The sequence below is a fragment of the Leopardus geoffroyi genome, chromosome A3 (assembly GCF_018350155.1).
Source record: "Leopardus geoffroyi isolate Oge1 chromosome A3, O.geoffroyi_Oge1_pat1.0, whole genome shotgun sequence".
NCBI lineage: Eukaryota > Metazoa > Chordata > Mammalia > Carnivora > Felidae > Leopardus > Leopardus geoffroyi.
In genome coordinates this window covers 9,956,488-9,975,310 of record NC_059336.1, presented here as the reverse complement: position 1 = coordinate 9,975,310, position 18,823 = coordinate 9,956,488, and the positions used below count along the sequence as shown (strand labels likewise).

The following is an 18,823-nucleotide window of genomic DNA, read 5'->3' as shown; positions in this document are numbered from 1 at the left end:
AGGACTCCACACTGGGAGTGCAGAGCCTGCTGGGGATTCTCTGTCTCCCTCTCTCTCTGCCCCTCCCCTGCTCTCTCTCTCTCTCTCTCTCTCTCTCTCTCAAAATAAATAAATAAACATTACCAAAAAAAAAAAAAAAAAAAAAGTTAGGGCACCTGGGTGGCTCAGTTGGTTAAGCATCCAATTTGGGCTTGGGTCATCATCTCAGTTCGTGAGTTCGAGCCCCATGTGGAGCTAGTTGCTGTAGTCACAGCCTGCTTCGGATCTTCTGTCCCCCTCTCTCTGCCCCTTCCCTGCTTGTACTCTCTTTCTCAAAAATAAATAAGTCTTCAAATAAATAAATAAATAAATAAATAAATAAATAAATAAATCTTAAATATAAGTTAAAAAATGTGTTTTTTCTAACATTGTAAATGTGTTTCTCTCACAAGAGAACCCTCCTCTCCTCCCCAATCCTTTCTGACACTCTGTGAGAGCATGTTTCATTCGTTCAGTATATACTAAGAGCCCAACATGAGCTGAAGATCATGCTAGAGGCTGGAAATTAGAGGTAAGCGCCCTGAAGTTCATGTCTTTGGGTGGAAGCCTGAGTGATTCTAGCTTGCTCTCTGGTGCCACCTACTGATCAAACAGCATTTCAATCCAACACAATAACCTTTAAATTTCCCTTTCCATCGTAGAGCCTGCGCTTTCGAAAACCCTAAGTACTTTCCCAGTGCCACTCATCTGGTCCCTGGGACTGCCCGTATGTTGATATTTAAAACAATCGCATCCAAGAAAACTATCCTAAACGTAAGTAGGAACTCACATCACATTTGCATCTAAACAGAAACGTCAGGTTCTTCAATCTCAGGTTTCGAAATGCTGTAGTTGGGTCACTTTGGACACCATGCATACTTAAGTTGACTGGTATGTTTGTATAATATTTACCAGGGGTCTAAAAACCTTTGCTTCTTCAAATTCTCTTTAGTCATAGGATAATTCACACCCATCATGCCCCAGTCATACTGTGGCTCTAAAGAATCATTAACATTCAGTATATTTTACTCACATATCAATTTATTAGGAAACCATTCCTTTTTTTTCTGATTAGCACTAAACATTTTTTTTTTTTTTTGGTGGGGGGCGGGGGGGGGGGCCAGTATCCATGTAACATTATGTAGAAAATGGTCCTCACGCCGATAGATTGGTATCCATGTACTAAAACACTAATAGCCCAAACTCGAAGGAGAATTTCAGAACCGTAACTTAAGAGAGGTCGGGAAGTCCCATCTCGTACACAAATTTAATGAGATTGGAAAAAACCCTTCTCAGAACTGGGAAATCAAGCTGGACAAAACAAATGTACTCACGACTCACTGCATTTAATTCCAACCCCTAACTGGAATCATCTTGGGAACATTTCAGAATCCTACAACAGCTAAATAACACGGCGATTCAGAGGTGACCTCAAAGTTATTATTACAGCATTAAAAAATTATAGTTAAGCAGTATAAAATTACAATTTATTACGAGGGGAGGGGTTTCACAACAATCCTTAAAAACATTAAGAGCAAACCTCTCACAGAATTCTATTTACGACTTCCTGTTTTGTCAGTCCTCTTTTCCCCTTTCTTTTGGTTTTTCAGTTCTAATCTGGTATGGAATCCGCCGGACAGAGCAAGGCTGGGTGGGCTCCCCCCTGAATGATGGAGTAAGTCTGCTTGGGTAATTCTTGTTGGGAAGAGGAGGAGAATATAGGCGGGGCCGTGGTGGCCACGGCGATGTTCTGACCTCCGTCGCTTACCACGGTCACTTCGGTTGTCCCCTCCTGAATCAAAGCGTTAAGGCCTTCAAAGTCAGTGCATGTAATCCCCGAACTGGTGATAAAAGTCTGGTTGCCGGAGCCTTCCTGCGGGCTGCCTGGGGTCGCGGGGATGAGAGTCTGGTGCAGAGTGGCTCCGTCGGCCTGGTCGTGAGCGGTCAGCAGCACAGCCGGCTGGGTCATGGCGCCCGCCTCGCTCGGACACCCCGAGGGCTGGGGGGGGGCGATCAGATTGACCTGGCGCAAAATCTGCAGCCGGCTGTTCCCCGGGAGCTCCTCCGGGTTCTGCGCCACCAAGGCGGGGGGCACGATGTTCACCGCGGCGGCCGCGGCCTGGATGATGGTGTTGGCCTGCGGCACTTGATGACCAACGATGATTTTGACTCGCCCCTCGCTGAACGGGGGCACTTGGCTGGGCTGCAGGGGCACCTGCAGGTGGCCCACGGTGAGGGGCGCGGCCGGCTGCTTGCTGGGGTCTATCTGGAACTGCAGGACGGTCACATCCGAGTTCTTGTTCTCGTGGTACTCACTGTGCTGCCTCTTGTGGCTGCGGAGCGAGTCCTCGCGCATGAACGAGGCTTCGCACATATCGCAGTGGAAAGTCTTCTTGGCGTCCAGCTTGGCCACCTGCCGGCTGCTCTGCCGGCCCGAGTCCTTCCTCTCCAAGGCCTCGGTCTTGACCACGTCCGCGTGGAATTTCTTCACGTGCTTGCTCAGGTTGCTGGGCTGCTTGCTGTCGAAGCTGCAGTACTGACACTTGAAGGGCCGGTCGGTGCAGTGGATGCGCTCGTGGACGCGCAGCGCCGCCTTGCTGGGGCACGAGTAGCTGCACTCCGAGCACTTCTCGGGATGCTCTGACTGGTGCACCCGGCTGTGCTTGCGGAGGGTGGCCTTGCTGTCACCCAGGAAGTCGCAATGCGGACACTTGAAGTTATTCCCGCTGTGCTTGATGCGGATGTGCGACTTGAGGTTGCCCTTCATGGTGCAGCGGACATTGCAGAACTCGCACTTGAAAGGCTTCTCCCCCGAGTGCACGCGCATGTGCCTTTTCAAGTCCGAGCTGATTTTGAACTTGGCGCTACAGAGCCAGCACTGGAAGGGGGCGTCCCCTGTCAACACAAGGTGAGTTTCGATAAGAACAGGCAGGCAACAACCACAGCGGATCCCCCCGAAGCACACACCAGAAAATCGCTTATACCAAGGCGGGCGGGTGGAGACCTTCTAACCGCAGCTGCTAGTTTCTGACCCTGGGAGAAAAAAAAAAGTGGGGGGTGGGGTGGGGAGGGGGACGGGGGCTTCTTTTCTTTCCCCAAACCTGAACCACCAGGACCGTGACAAACCCCACGGGAAAAACGGGAGATTGAAAAGAGCTATTCCACTGTCCCGAATAAGAGAGTATTTGTGAATATAACTTCTGTTCTTTAAAGCAATCAAGCTAGCGTTCATTTTGCTCAGGTGCCCACTCTGCTAGTTAATGGTTCTCAGTTGCGGAAACTTTGCACAATCCGTAGATTTCGATCGAGTTACGTGGCGTAACGGGTTCGAGGCCACATTTTGGAATCAGCTCCACACTCACTTATTAGAATAGTCTTTTACAAAGTGATCGAAACGCCCAGCTTACACTTCATGCAGAGTTTTATTAACAAAGACGTGTTTATCGCGCAAAACTTATTTATCCCACATTGCCAGCTGCGTTCTTTGCTTGTGAAGTTACGGAATCCAGCTGCTCGATTTTTGTTTTGTTTTGAATTCATGTTCGCGGAAAGATGAGCAGGGGAAAGTGAAATTGCAAACATCTGAGTGCACGTGATATTCCAAATGTATTTCCTCAATGAATGGCACGTCCAAATCATCTAAGGCACTGATAACTCACGCGAATGGGTGACCCCTGCCCATTTTACGGGTTAAGCAAGCAAAGTAGCAGCTGACATTCTTCCGTTGCTTCCAGGACGGCAGGCCCTCTGCTGAGCACTCCACAAGAATGGTCTCGTTTGATGCTCCCAACATTCCCGTGAGGTGGGGACTATCACCACTATCATTCCTAACACTACCGTACGGATGAGGCCTAGGCAGACTACGTAACTCGTTCGTAGCAGGGCCCAGTAGTACGTAGCAGGGCCTGGATTCGAACCCAGGCTGCCTCCAAGGCTGGTATTCTTAGATGCCGGGCAATTATCTGTGCATAGGACGGATGTGTGCTTTCTCGGGCCATAAACTCAGAGAAGGAATCGTGTTCCGGCTTTTTGGTATAAGGCCTAAAACGTCACCATAAGCGGCTTATTCATAAATACAAATGAGTGAAGATGGCCGGGGGCAAATTTAACAAGCTTCTATAAAACTGAGAGGCTCGAGCCTCAACGATGCTTTGTAGGACTACACGCCCCAAGATCGTGCACGCTAAGCTCTAGAACCAGGAGTGGTAAGCTACAGCCTGTGGGCCAAAGCCAGCCCACGGCCTGTTTTTATAAATAAAGTTTTATTGGAATCTAGCCATGCACAGTTGTGCGTGTGTTGCTTCCGGCTGCTTTATGCTCCAAAGGCAGAGCTGAGCGATTGCGACAGCAATTGTGCTGATACAGTTTCAGCAACTGTATGGCCTGAAAAGCCTAAAACACGTACTGTTTGGCCTTTTACGGAAAGCTTGCTGACTCCTGCCTCGGCATTTTATGCCGAACCTCTCTGATGCTATCAACTCTTCTCTGGCAGGTGAGTGAAACCCCTGGACCCTTTCTTAGGACACTGCTTAAATACACAAAGTAAACTAAAACAAAAATCAACAGGAATCCAAAAGAAACCAAGTATTTTGAAATAGTTACTTAAGAAATGAAAAGGAAAAATTCACGCTATGGCAATGTCGTGTGCTTTATTAAAATCTGTTTTTTAAAGTGATCTCTACACCCAACGTGGGGCTCGAACTCATGACCCCAAGATCGAGGGTCGCACGCTCCACCGACTGAGTCAGCCGGGTGCCCCTGTGCCTGTGCTTTATTAATGCATTAAGATGTAGCGGCGGGTCTAGAACTGTAATAATTTCTAAACAGAGAAGAGCGGAAGTGAGATTTCGATCTATCTACAACAAGCGTCCTGAAAAGATCTGTGATCTCTCCTGGCGACAGGTCACAGGCACTATTCTCACACCAGTTGCCTTTTTCGTAATTGAAGGACACGGCAAATTTCAGTACCGTTAGTGACAGGGAAGGTGGACTTTTTTCCCCCATCCAAGTTCACGGACCACCGAAATTCTACTCATGCATCACCGAGCGGAGGCATCTGTGGACCCAGAGTAAGACTCTCTACTTCAGAAAAGTCTCCTAGGTTTTCCGGTCGTATCCCTGCCCTAATGACTGACAGTCTTTTCGCTTTTTTTTTTTTTAAAGCCATCAGCTCGGGGTGAAATCCAGAAACACCGGATAACCAAATCTCACAGCTGAGGTGCAGAGTTTAACAGCACTTGTTGATACGAAGGCAAAGGTCCTAAATCCCTTTGTCATCTTTCTTCCTTTCTTTTTTTTCTTTAACCACAGATTTCTTAACTGAGGCATCCTGGTTAGTAATAGATGCACGGGGCCATACGCTCTCCAAAGCTAATGACTACATTTATTTCTGCCCACTATGGGACCCTCGCGGTGTCTAGGACCTAGCAGGGACTTCATGAACGTTGCCGAAGGAATGAGCAACTGATCTTAGCCGACAGATCTTTTCTCAAGTTTACGTTGCTGCTCCAACCATGGATGATGGAGTCAATCTAAGTGATGACAGGGTAAAAACCAAATCCTATCAATCTTACACCCTGTAAAATCTCGTAAGTGCCGCAGATTTATAAAAGGGAAATGAACCTTCTAGGGAGACCCTGCGTACACGGCACACGTTTAAGTTCTTGGAGACTTCACCTTTTCTACACCAATTTGAAGATGCTACTATCAACGGTAAGTTTATCTTTCTAAGTGAAAATGATTCTGAACCCTTTCACATATGAATCCTTCGGCTCTTGTCACTTAGGCTGGGGGGAATTCTGAAGAAACCCACTGACCACCAGTTATGCCGATGTCTTAAGCTGCTGTAACAGGTTACAAAAACGGTCCCAAATCTTGCCACCTCTCCTCCCTCCCTGTAGCTGCGACCTTTGCCACGTGTGGAATCACGCATGGTCTCTCGACAGGGGCAGGACGACCTGCCGTGACCCTTGACACCACGTCATTAGATTTTGGCTGAGGGTAGGCTAACTGGGCTTGATACGCCTAATGGCTCGAAATGCGCCTGTGCGTTGGGATTTGCTCGCTTGTACCTCCGTCAGCCGTCGCCGGGGGAAGATCGAGGCTGGCTCAGCCCTGGTCCCAGGAGGAGGATGACAGAAGTGTGGAGCAGTGCTGGATTCCAGCAACCAAGACCAGTGGACGGACAGCCCGCAGCGAGCAGATTCTCAGACATGTTAAGTGAATCCAGCCAAGATCAGAGTTGCCGAGGTGACACCCAGCTGATCCCCAGCACGTGAACAGAAACGGCGTGCTGTCACATCTGCTGAGGTTTTGTTAATGCCGCATTACTGTGATGACAGATAGCTGAGCCGGATATTGGTATCTAGAAACAAAATGCTGCCGTAACAGAAAACTAAAATCTGTAGCATTGGCCTTGGGACTGGGTAGCAAGCAGAGACCGGAGACATGGCAGTTGCACACTGTTTAACGGCAAACATTTGGTAAAACTGTCACCTGTAGCCACTCAGAAGACAGAGAATGCACCTACTGAACTGTGGACGCGAGCAAAGAGATCAATTCTGGGCAGAACCGTGAAAGCGTCTTACAAGCTGCATAGGATGATGTCCGATAAGGAAGAGACAAACTCAAAAAAGAAGTGGCCATTTCCTAAATGGAACTCAGAGAGAATACGGAAAACCAAAGATGCGCTGGGTTAGAGAAGATTTCTCATCTCCAGTCAGTAAAAGGTTTTCAGAGTAAGACAGAAACTCGGGGACTGAAGATCAGATCCAGGAAAGTGATCTCAGGGGGAAGACCGGATGACAAGCGAGGGGTGTCGATGTAAAGTAAGGCTCTTCGTTAAAACCTCCGAAAGAACGAAGTTGGCATAAGTAGGTTCTCCCGCTGGCCGCGATTCCTGGGAATCTCCAGGGATTCAACAGCAGAAGGTTTTAAGCCAAAAGTGCCTAGAATTGGGTTCGGAGAAAGGAGAGCCTCCGAGAGAATTGCGGGTGTGGCTTTTGGCACAAAGATACACAGGAAACTCACAAAGTCTTGCTGATGGCTCTACTAGCAAACTTGTCACCACCCTAGAGTCAAAGAGCCGTACCTTTGGGTGGGCAGGAAGCAGGCTGAGAAAGTTCCTCAAAGGAACATTTTCCACCGCTTTTCAGAAGTGGCTCAGGCAGGTGATAGGAAGGATGCTGTGGTGGGGAGGGTCGGGAACTGGGGAGCTGAGCCAAGGCCTAACCAGGAAACATTTCCTGGCCCCAGAGTGAGGGGACCCGGGGACATTTGCCCAGAGGGATCTTGGAAATCTGTGGAGCAGGGACCGCCAAGGGCTTCCCATTCTTCCCCTTTTGACCAGCAGGATTACTGGAATTATTCTGGCTCTGTGTCACCACTGCACATTGGGAACGTAGGAACACACCCCTTGTCTTTTCATCTCCAAGGTCTCTAGGTTAAGAGAAGCCATATCCAAACCTGGTGGAGATCACGGTATCCCGGCCTTTACTCTTGATCCTGTGACTGGGTGTGATTTATGTGGGTCTTGGGAAGGTATGACTCTATCTTCACGTCAGCGATGTGAGTGATGGCGAGCTGGACTACAGTTGTTTGCAAAAATGGCCCCGATTCTTTACCCTTCCTCCTACCTCTGGCCTCTGCCGTGTAACCTGGCGGTGACCTCCCACCGTGGGTGAGCCCAGTCCCATCTGTGACACCAGGCCCAACCATATAGCCTGCTTCAGCCAGTGGGATGAAGGCAGAGGCTTGACTGGGGCCTCCCCACTGGGGGGTGCCGGCTTGTACCCTGCCACGGCCATGAGAAGGACAAACCTGGGGTAGCCCACTGGCCCCAGAAAGAGGATGAGAGGCATGAGGAGCAGAGCCAGACTGCCGCAGCTAAGGTAAGTCTACAGCCAGCTAACCCACAGGCAGCAGATCCCCAGCCAAGGTCAGTGGACAGACACCCAGCCTTTCCCCACACATGCGACTGAGCCCTGCCGAGATCAACACAGCGTCCAGCCCACCGGCTAGACCTGAAGTACGTAAGCAATGAACGCTTATTATAATACGCCACTGAGGTTTTGCAGCGGTTGTTACACAGCATCGTTGTATCGATAGCTGACTGATAGACTCGCCCAAAGGAAAACGCACACGCTTGGTTAAGTTACCTACTCTGCTGGGTTCTTCCATGAACCCGTGCCCATGCTGAGCGAATCCGAGCATACTTCAAAAAGGATGTAAGTAATACGGAAGCTCTGCAGAAATGGATGAAAAGTGCATTGTTTATATTTGTATCTCTATTTCATTTAGCTCACCTCCTCAAGCAAATACCTTAGAAGTGAAGAAGGTAGGAAGCCACATAAAGATATACACAAGGTTATAAACTCCACGTTCTTCCCCGCTGGACCGAGCAGAGGCGTTTCTGGGTGGATGAAAAGCAAACCCACGAACGGTGCAATGACCACACGTCCCCAGGTCGCTTACTGCGTTTGTGACTCGAGGCTCTGGGGTGCTTCTGACTCAGGTAACAGGCCGTTACGAGTGCAGCGTGAGAGGCAGCGTGAGGGACCTACCTGTGTGGGACCGCAGGTGCACGGTGAGCTGGCTGGAGTTGCGGCTGGCGTAGGGGCAGATCTGGCATTTGAAGGGCCGCTCGTCCGAGTGTATTCGCAGGTGCTTGTTGAGGCTGCTGCTGTCGGCTGCAGCGTAGTCGCACGTCTTACACTTGTAGGGCTTCACGCCCGTGTGGCAACGCATGTGGGTCTTCAGCTTATCCTTCCGGCTAAAGCACTTGCCGCAGACTTCACACTTGTGGGGCTTGTCTCCTTCAGACACACACACACACACACACACACACACACACACACACACACACACACACAGATGGCATCAGAAAACGATACTGAAAAGGAAACAGGCTTATTTCCCACTGCCTTACGAGAAGAGGAAAACGCAATCACCGAAGAACATTCGGGAAAGCCCCAGAGCTACGCGGAACACGGGCAAAAGAGCTGCCCAACTCGTCAGGAGAGGGGGAGTTCCTTCGCGTTTGCCTACTGGCATTTTCTAACTTCTCCTACATCGAAAAGAGTTCCTTGTTAGTTGAGCACAGAAGGCGACTCAAGTTGTTAAAGTACAGCTCAGTAAAGCAAGACGCTGTTCTCACAGAGGTCTCGCTCCATTCCGTCCTGTTCCCTTTTCTTCACGGACATGCCCTAGCACGCGGAGGCTCACGTTTTAGGGGCGCTCCCAGCCAAGCAGCTCAAGGCTGCATTTCTCAGCCTCGCCCGCAGCGAGGCGTGATTCGGCAGCAGAGTCCCCCTCACTGATGTTGCAGAGGAGGTAAAGGTGTCCCTTTTGTAAAAGGACACTGCTTGCCTTTTACTTTTTGCTTTCCACCCTTCCTGCCGGCCGTTTCCAAGACGGGGGGGGGGGGGGGTCGTGAACCGGCAGGTGCGGGCAGCAGGTGTGTGGATGGTGTCACGGGACACGCACCATAACGGTGTAGAAGGAAGCGAGGTCCTCAGATGACCTCGTAGGACAGAGCCGCCTGCCTGCCCTAGACCACCTGCCTTACCTCCGGACAGTTACGTGAGAGACCCACAAACCCCCACCGCGTACGAGCCGCTGTTTGGGTTTCTTTGTGACAGCAGCTTAACCTGTCCTCACTAAGCACAGGCCAACTTACCACCCATGAACAGCTGCTAACTTTTCGATGGAGGTCTCTGCAACTATTTACGTGCGTCTGTGTGCGTATCAGGCACAAAAAACTTCTCGGCTGACGTCAACTCGAATACTGTTTCCGAGGCACCGGGCCTCTCAGGGACTTTTCTCAATCCTGTCAGCACCCGGGATTAGAACCCACGACGGTCTTGCTTTCTGAGCCAAATGCAATAGTGCCTCCCCACTGACTACTTCCTGGCACTTGAAATAATTTCCAACGTCTCGTCACATCATTAAATGGCCACAACACAATTTTGAAAGCTGACGTAGTTCACTGTATGGATGGAGCGTAAATTATTGAACCAATTCCCTACCTGGCCACTGAAACCAGTGAGGTAGGTATACTTGTATGGACAGATGACCACTATTGAATGGTGTTTTCCACTGCAGTTTGCAGTGATGGCTTGGATGATATCAACTTCATAAAGGATGGGAAAAGTTAGATTTGGTGTCTTTGTAGCCCCAGTACAGGGATGCCAAAATTTAAGAATAAGACACAGGAGACCATTAAGACTGGTGACTTTGGGTCTATATGGGATAAGGAAGTGGGTGGTGAAGTCAGGATCTCCCCCTTTTACTTTATGTATTAAACATGACTTTTGGCCAAATTCTAAGTAGCCAACTGTTAAAATCAATCATCGGCCAAAGTCGATCACTCTTGTCTTACAGCAAACATCTGGGGTTTAAGAATACATCTAAAAGGGTATGAAAGAGGGGTACCTGGGTGGCTCAGTCGGTTAAGCCTCTGACTTCGGCTCAGGTCATGATCTCGCGGTTCGTGGGTTCGAGCCCCACGTTTGGGCTCTGTGCTAACAGCTCACAGCCGGGAGCCTGCTTCGGATTCTGGGTCTCCCTCTCTCTCTGCCCCTCCCCTACTCGCACCCTGTCTCTCTCTCTCTCTCTCTCTCTCTCAAAAGTAAACATTAAAACAAGTTTTTTAAAAAGGATATGAAAGACTATAATTTTATGATTGCAAGTGCTAGCCATCAAATTTAAAAGTCCATGAACAGTAATTTCTCATGGTTGTCAGCTGCTGATTAGCTCCTGTGGTCACCATCCTTCGTATCTGCCACACTGAGCAGGTGCCGGAAGCTGGGGAAGAAGGATGGTTTCCGGCCAGAGAACAGCCTGCTGTCGTTGCTCCTGGCCACGCCCTCCTCTCTGAAAGTACCTGAGGTGAGGACGCCTTCTCGTCAACTCTCCGACTTGAAGATGCGATTGGAGATGCTGCAGTCACCTAGAAACTATCCTACAAACCTAGGCTTAGCTAACCGCGTGCCTCAGGTTTCCCCTACGGACCTGCAGAAGACTCAAGGTCATTGCTTCACTTAAGTATTTAGAGTGCTTCCTCAATCATCATTAATGATGACAGCACTTCACTCTGGCGATGATGAATATGCTTGACTGATGACGTTCACATCAAACCCACACGGAGAGATCCACTGTTTGTTACCTCGAGAAGGCTTACCCATTCTTGAGACTTAATAGCTTAACATTCCACTAATTGGAATGAATCCAAATGAGGTTGGGGAGAATATCACGATGACCCCACTGCAACCAGGCAATCATTGGCCGTGGCCAACAAATTTCAGAAATAATTGCTGGATATTTCATCTTCCAAAGGCTGAGGCTACGTGGCAGACTTGGGGCAATTAGTGACGCCCCAGCTACATTTCAGCTTATCCCTGTCTTACACACATTGACACTTTCTGTGTTCGTACTGTATCGTTTGAATTACGAGTATCTGATGCTTTGTTAAAAATAGTCTAAATGCAGTTCCTTCTCCATCCAGAAAATCTGGGAGACATAAAAATGTATATTAAAGAAAATTAAAATCACCAGAAATAATCACGTTTTTCTTTTTCCGTGCATCGCTCTTTTCCTCTCCTTTTGCTTTGTTTTTAAAGTAATCTCTACACCAATGTGGGGCTCGAACCCACGGCCTCAAGATCAAGAGTCACAAGTCACATGCTCCACCGACTGAGCCAGCCAGGTGCCCCATCAATCTTTCTTTCCCTCTTTTTTTAAAAAAAGTATTTATGAATTAAATTTCACCTTCAAAATGGCAAAAATAGCACACGTACACCCTGTGTCCAGTGATATGACGTAAACATAAAAATGTTTACTATCCTTCCCTCTCTATCAGTCGTTATGCACACACACACACGCACGCACACACGTACGCACATTTATAGGATCATCTCAAAATGAGAAGAATATGTACATTTAAATTTTAATTAATTCTGGCTGATTAATCATCAAAAATGCAGTTCACATTTCCACTAGCTAAGCTTGCTCATATCTGTTCCAGCACTGGATTTTATTGCTTCAAACATTTTCTGCCAAAACCATGTGCGGAAATAGCATCTTATTTTTATTCAATTTGTATTTGTATTCCTGTGACGACCAGTGAGGTTCTGGGTCCTATCACATGTCTGACTCATCTGGATCCCCGGCTCCTGGCACACAATACATGTCCCGGGCGAACGAGCCGAAGAAATGTTACTTACCAGTGTGAATTTTTAAATGACGTTCCATGTCCTTCATGCCGTAGGCGGTCTTGAACTGGCAACCTTATAAAGGCAAGAAAAGATTAATTACAAAGGGAAACATAGTAACTTAAGGGTGGAGAAGGCTGGCAGAAACTTCTTAAGCAGGTGATGAAAGTTAACCCCACAGTACACAGGACAAACAGGTATCACGCGCCTCCTGATACGACGCACCAAGAAGGACACGTATCACTTCTGTGCTTCCTGTCCGAACTGCAGAGCTCCAATCGGATCGGGAAGAAATATCAGGCAAACCCACACTGAGGAGCATTTTACAAAATAACTGTGCTTGGCAAAATATCAAGGCCACGGAAGACAAAACTTTAGGATTAAAGGAAACTAAAGACGGATGAAAACGCAAATCAATTCATGAACTGGATTGTAAACCAGGGGAAAATGTTTTTCTTCTTCTAATTTCTCACGTTACTGAGAAACTGGTAAGATCTTAATAAGGTCAGTAGTTTGATAATAGTGTGTATGAGTGTTAATTTCCTGATTTTGATGATTGTACTGTGGTTATATAAAAGAATTTCCTTGGTTCTAGGAAACATAAATTGTGGTAGTTAGGGGTAAAGGGACATCATGTCTGTAACTTAGTCTAAAATGGTTTTGGGGGAAAATATTTATATACAGAAAGAATGACAGAGCAAATACAATATGTTAACATTTGGGAAATCCAGATGAAGGGCATACGTACATTTTTTTGTACTATTTGTGCAACTTTTCTGTAAGTCTGAAATTATTCCCAAATACAAAGTTTCGCTTTGTTTTATTTTTAAAGGAAACAACAATCTTTCTGGATGTCTTTGTAAGCTACAGCACAGGGAGAAAAATTCACAGTCCCTTGGATACTCACGAGTTTCATTTCAAAGCCCATGGTTGTAAAGGTTTAGAGTCCACATGCACAGTAACCAGGGACAGCGAGAGAGAGGTCATATGTGATGATGTAAATACTATGGGGCTCTGATTTTTAAGCCAGACACTTTGGAGCACGTCTCTGTCCACTTGTCAGGGATTCACCACCGAGGGCCCTGGAATCGGCGAATGTCACATCCTTTACACAAGCGGGACCCAAGGCTGCCTTTACCTGGATAGCAACAGTTAAGCCTTTTCTGAGCAGGCGGGGCTGTGGGCTTTTTGGCACGTGACTTGGCAGGGAGAGAGATGACAGTGGCTGTCTGGTTTTCATTGCTTTCCGTGGGCAGATAAGTTTGATAGCCATGTTCAAACACAAATTCTGGAGCTGAAACTAAAAGATAGGATGGTTGTTAGCTCTCATCATATGAATACCCGACAGCTCTTCCCTTTGCCTACCCTCCTCCAGAGAATGAGCAGGTTAAATTGCTTTCCCGGTTTCCTTTGCTGTTTAGGACTGATCCTGTGACCCTTTTCTAGCCAGTGAGACACTAGAGAACATCTGTTGAGGGGCTTCTGGAAGAGATTTTCTTCCTGATTTAAAAATAAAAAAAGAGGCAGTCGAGGAAAGCTCATTCTTACTGGCCTGGTTGTCCTATTTTCTGTCTTGGGATGTGCTGGAGTAAGGATGTGATGCCTGGATCTGTGGCAGCCATTCTATGACCATGAGGAAAGAGCAAGGAAATCTGATGTTGAGCCAGAACTCTGAGACTATCCAAATCTAGACTTATTAAATAAACAAGAAATGTGCCTATCATTTATACCAGGCAAGCTTTCTATTATCTCTGGCCAAACGCACTTGGTACCTTCATAAGTTTTATCACAAAATCCTAACAAGCAATTGGAGAGGAACTGATCAAAGGAATTCTGGCCCAAACTACAAATACTCTCTAAAAACACAAGTATTCCAAAAACAAACAAACAGACAGACAAAAACCAAAAAAAAAAAAAAACAAAAAAAAAAAACCAAAAAAAAAAAAAAAAAAACAAAACAAAACACCCCAAAAAACAAAACAAAAATCAAAAACTCCTTGTATTCTTACTGAAGTTTTTAGGGGAAAAAAAGAAACCAAACATCTTTATCATCTTGATCTTTGTTTTTATTATTATAAAGAATAAAACAGGCAGTCTCAAATTTCTTTTCCTGCTTATAAAAACTTTTGTGACTACTTCACTAACTACAGTTATGGTTTTGGGTTTGGAAAGATTTTCTTCCTTTATGACACATAATTTGTTACATGGAGACTTGGTTTCACAGGAAGAGTCAATATGACCAGTGGCAGGTCTGTTCGTTGGGTGTATTTTTCAGGCTGAGAGGTCCTAACGATGGCGAAACTGTGAACTTGTTGAATGAATTAATTTCGATTTCTTTGGACATTTTGAGGAAACCCAGGCTTCTTATCTCCACCTCTTAAGGACCTTTGGCAATGACAGCATGAACCCCAAGAACGCCTGGGTTCCAGCAGCACTTGCTATGCAAGTAAATGGTTTCACGGTTTCAACTGCAATATGCAGAGGGGAGTTGAGTGGCTTTTTAAAAATTTTTTACTATTTATTTTTGAGAGACAGAGAGAGACAGAGCATGAGCGGAAGAGGGGCAGAGAGAGAGAGACACACACACACACAGAATCCCAAGCAGGCTCCAGGCTCCGAGCTGTCGGCACAGAGCCCGACGCGGGGCTCGAACCCACGGACTGCGAGATCGTGACCTGAGCCGAAGTCGGAGGCTCCACCGACGGAGCCACCCAGGTGCCCTGGAAGTTGAGTGGCTTTTGTTTAAAGTTGGCCAAAAGATTCTGACAAACCGATATCCTGTCTGCTCGCCGAGTCCCTTGGATGCAGGTACCAACCACACTTGCTTCTTGTTGCAACGTTTCACTTACGCTGTGGGATTTTGCTTCCAGCACTCTGCTCAGTTCTCAAAGTGTGGTCCTCAGCCAGCAGCCCTGGACCCACGGCGGAGCTTGCTACCAAGGCCGATCCTCGGGTCCCGCCCCAGCCCACGGACTCAGAAACCCAGCAACCTGTGTTCTAACAAGCCCCCCAGGTCGTTCTGATACGTGGTCAAGTTTGAGAACACTCTCCATGCGCCTCAGTAACACTTAACGCGGCTTTGTCTAACTGAGGGAGTTCATCTCTCTTGGTTGTTGCTTTGCAAGAACGGCAAGCACCGCGTTGTTCCTCCAACAACCATCCGCGTCATTAGTATCAAATTGACCCCCTGCTACTCTTTGCGGGTATTTCTGCGTACGCGGTTACTTTTCATCTTCAACCCGGTTCATCATGCAACATCTTGTAAGATGTTTAAACAATGAAGCTCCATATACGTAGTCCCCCCAAATGCACACCCTTCTGCTGAGTGATAACAAGGTGTTCAATAGTGCTCAAGTTTGTTTGCAGGCTCGCAAAGACATTTGGGGTTTAAAAAAAATTTTTTTAAATATTTATCTTGAGAGAGACAGAGCGTGAGTGGGGGGAGGGGTAGAGAGAGAGAGAGAGGGAGACACAGAACCCGAAGCAGGCTCCAGGCTCCTAACTGTCAGCACAGAGCTGGACGCGGGGCTCGCGCTCACGAACTGTGAGATCACGACCTGAGCCGAAGTCAGATGCTTAACCAACTGAGCCACCCGGGAGCCTCTTGGTTGCCTTTTTAAAAAAACATGTTTAGGGGCGCCTGGGTGGCTCAGTCGGTTAAGCGTCCGACTTCGGCTCAGGTGATGATCTCATGGTCCGTGAGTTCGGGCCCCGCATCGGGCTCTGTGCTGACAGCTCAGAGCCTGGAGCCTGTTTCGGATTCTGTGTCTCCCTCTCTCTGACCCTCCCCCATTCATGCTCTGTCTCTCTCTGTCTCAAAAATAAATAAACGTTAAAAAAAAATAAAAAAAAACATGTTTATTTATTTATTTTGGGGGGGGGGGGCAAGGGGCAGTAAGAGAAGGAGAGAGAAAATCCCAAGCAGGCTCTGTGTGGTCGGTGCAGAACCCGATGTGGGGCTCGATCTCATGAATCACGCGTGAGATCACACCCTGAGCCGAAATCAAGAGTCAGTTGCTTAACGGACTGAACCACCCAGGCACCTCAAGGTTGTCTTTTCAGCCTTGTTTCCTCTGATGCACAGAAGTTTGATGGATTTCCATTTGTCTATTTCTGCCTTTAGGCAAAATAGACAAGTTGCCGGTGCTTTTGGTGTCCTGGGGGAGGCAGCAGGAAACAAAGGGAGCCAGGCACCCAGCTGCAGGGGTCATTTTGGGGTGGGTCTAATGACACATAATGAGTGAGTCATCCCAAAGTAGCCGGGTCCAAGACCAGAAAGGGTTTGCTCAAGAGCTTGGGCTCTTAAGTCTTATCTCCTTGAGCCTCAGTTTCCTCACCTGGAGAATGGGTACAATTTCTATTCCTACCTCCTAGAGCTATTGTGAAGAGTAGAAATCAGGCATGGAAAACTGCTACCGCTGTTGTCATTTTTCATGGACTTATTCAGCAAATATTAAAAAAAATTTCTTTAATGTTTATTCATTTTTGAGAGACAGAGACAGCATGAGCGGGGGAGGAGCAGAGAGAGAGGGAGACCCAGAATCCGAAGCAGGCTCCAGGCTCCGAGCTGTGAGCACAGAGCCCGACGCGGGGCTCGAACTCAACAGCCGCGAGATCGTGACCTGAGCTGAAGTCCGACGCTTAACCGACTGAGCCACCCCGGCGCCCCAGAGCAAATATTTTTTTAAATGTTTGTTTATTTTGAGAGAGAGTGAGAGTTGTTTAACTGACTGAGCCACCGAGGCGCCCCTCGTTTATTAAGCACCTACTGCGGGCCAGACACCGTTCTAGGCAGTAGAAACACATCAGTGAGCCAAAGGGACAAAAGTCCCTGCCTTCGTGCCTGGGTGGCTCAGTCGGCCGAGCATCCGACCCTTGATTTTGGCCTAGGTCCTCACCTCCCAGTTCGTGAGATCAAGCCGCGTGTCGGGCTCTGCGCGGATAGCATAGAGCCTGCTTGGGATTTTCTCTCTCCTTCTTTCTCCGCCCCTCCCCCCACTCAGAAAAAAATCCCTGCCTTCACGGAGCCCGCACTCTAGTTGGCGCAGGCAGTAACTTACCCACACGCCATATAGCTAATACAGATATATAGCTAAACGCTATGGAGGAAAATACGCAGAGAAGGGGTCCGGGGAGTGCTGGGGGGCCGTGCAGTTTTAAGAAGGGGGATCCGTGAGGGCTTCAGGGAGAAGGTGACATTTCAGAACACGGAAGCCTGTTCACAGTGCCTGTTGCAGGTGCCTGGAATTCAACACGTGAGAAAGGAGCACTGGGGTCTCTGGTTACCAATCTTGCTGGAGCCTCTGGGCTGGCTTTAGAAAGGTTCCCCTCCCCCCCCCCCCCCCCCCCCCCCCCCCCCCCCCCCGTCCCTGCCGCCGCCTCTGGCTTCTTTCTAGGAGGTCCTGGGAATACCAGGGCCTACAGATACCCAGGGAAAGGCTTCAAGTGGCCTTGGTCACTGGGGGGGTGGCCTCAGGCCCCTTTAGGTGTCTGTGTGTGATGTGACACGGAGTAGCCATTCATTCCCAGGCGTTAAGGGGGTGTGAACAGTCCCACTGACCCGAGGCCAACTTTTTGCATGCAGTTCAGGGCCTCGCAGCCTCCTCCTCTGGCTTGGCTATGAAAGTCAAGTCCCACGTTCAGGGAGATCTGCCCCCTGTCCCCACACCCTCCGGCAGCTCACAGCCTCACACACCTGCTTTGGGCTTTCGGGCTTGTTTCTTGTCCCTGGGGGACTTCCCTGTTCTGGGTGCCAGATGTGCACCCGAGAGCCTGTCTGTTGTAAAGTCCCGGTTTGTGGCCAGAGCACCGTGGGTGTTGGGTTACTCAGTTATGAGGCTGCTTAAAATATAAGACTGTTAGATGAATGTTACAGAAGCCAAATCTCTCAGAGGTCACGCGCCTCAGTGTCTTAACCCACTGGGCTCACGTGGACCAGCGGGAGCTCCTTTTCCGCAAAACGGCCCTTCGGATATCTGACGGCATTATTCACATCCTCCAGCCCTTTTGGCTTCTCCCGTCTCTCCTTCAATTTTTAAAGACTCCCCTTTTTATCTCTTATTTTTATTAATTTTTTTTCAATGCTTATTTATTTTTGAGAGACAGAGCGCAAGCAGGGGAGGGGCAGAGAGAGAGGGAGATACAGAATCTGAAGCAGCTCCGGGCTCCGAGCTGTCAGCACAGAGCCCGACGCGGGGCTCGAACTCACGAACCGTGAGATCATGACTTGAACAGAAGTCAGACACTTAACCGACTGAGCCACCCAGGAGCCCCTGTATTTTTTAAAATTAATTAATTAATTTTGAGAGAGGGAGAGAGACAGAGAAAGGGAGAGTGGGGAGAGACTGCAAGTGGGGAAGGGAAAGAGAGAGAGGGAGAGAGAAAATCTCAAGCAGGCTCTGCACTATCAGCACAGAGCCCGACGTGGGGCTCGAACTCACAAACTGAGATCAGGACCTGAGCCGAAGTCAGACGCTTAAGCCACTGAGCCACCCAGGCACCCCTGTTTTTTTTTTTTTTTTTCTTAAAAAAAATTTTTTTTTTTTCAACGTTTTATTTATTTTTGGGACAGAGAGAGACAGAGCATGAACGGGGGA

General features: G+C 48.2%; 1 protein-coding gene across 6 annotated transcripts in view; it reads right to left on the bottom strand.

Moving 5' to 3' along the window:
* ZFP64 (ZFP64 zinc finger protein) overlaps positions 1–18,823 on the bottom strand; it is a 93,013-nt gene that overhangs the window by 60,352 nt on the left and 13,838 nt on the right. For 2 of the 6 annotated variants that reach the window (XM_045444203.1, XM_045444204.1), the window contains exons 3-6: positions 13,366–13,527; positions 12,240–12,302; positions 8,580–8,831; positions 1,484–2,913 (exon numbers count right to left, since the gene is read on the bottom strand). In XM_045444203.1, coding sequence (XP_045300159.1) covers positions 1,631–2,913; positions 8,580–8,831; positions 12,240–12,302; positions 13,366–13,527 — 1,760 coding nt within the window. In that variant the 3' untranslated portion in view covers positions 1,484–1,630. Of the gene's footprint in view, positions 1–1,483; positions 2,914–8,579; positions 8,832–12,239; positions 12,303–13,365; positions 13,528–18,823 lie in introns of those variants that run through there. The other 4 variants (XM_045444206.1, XM_045444205.1, XM_045444207.1 and 1 more) reach the window with 3 other exon arrangements.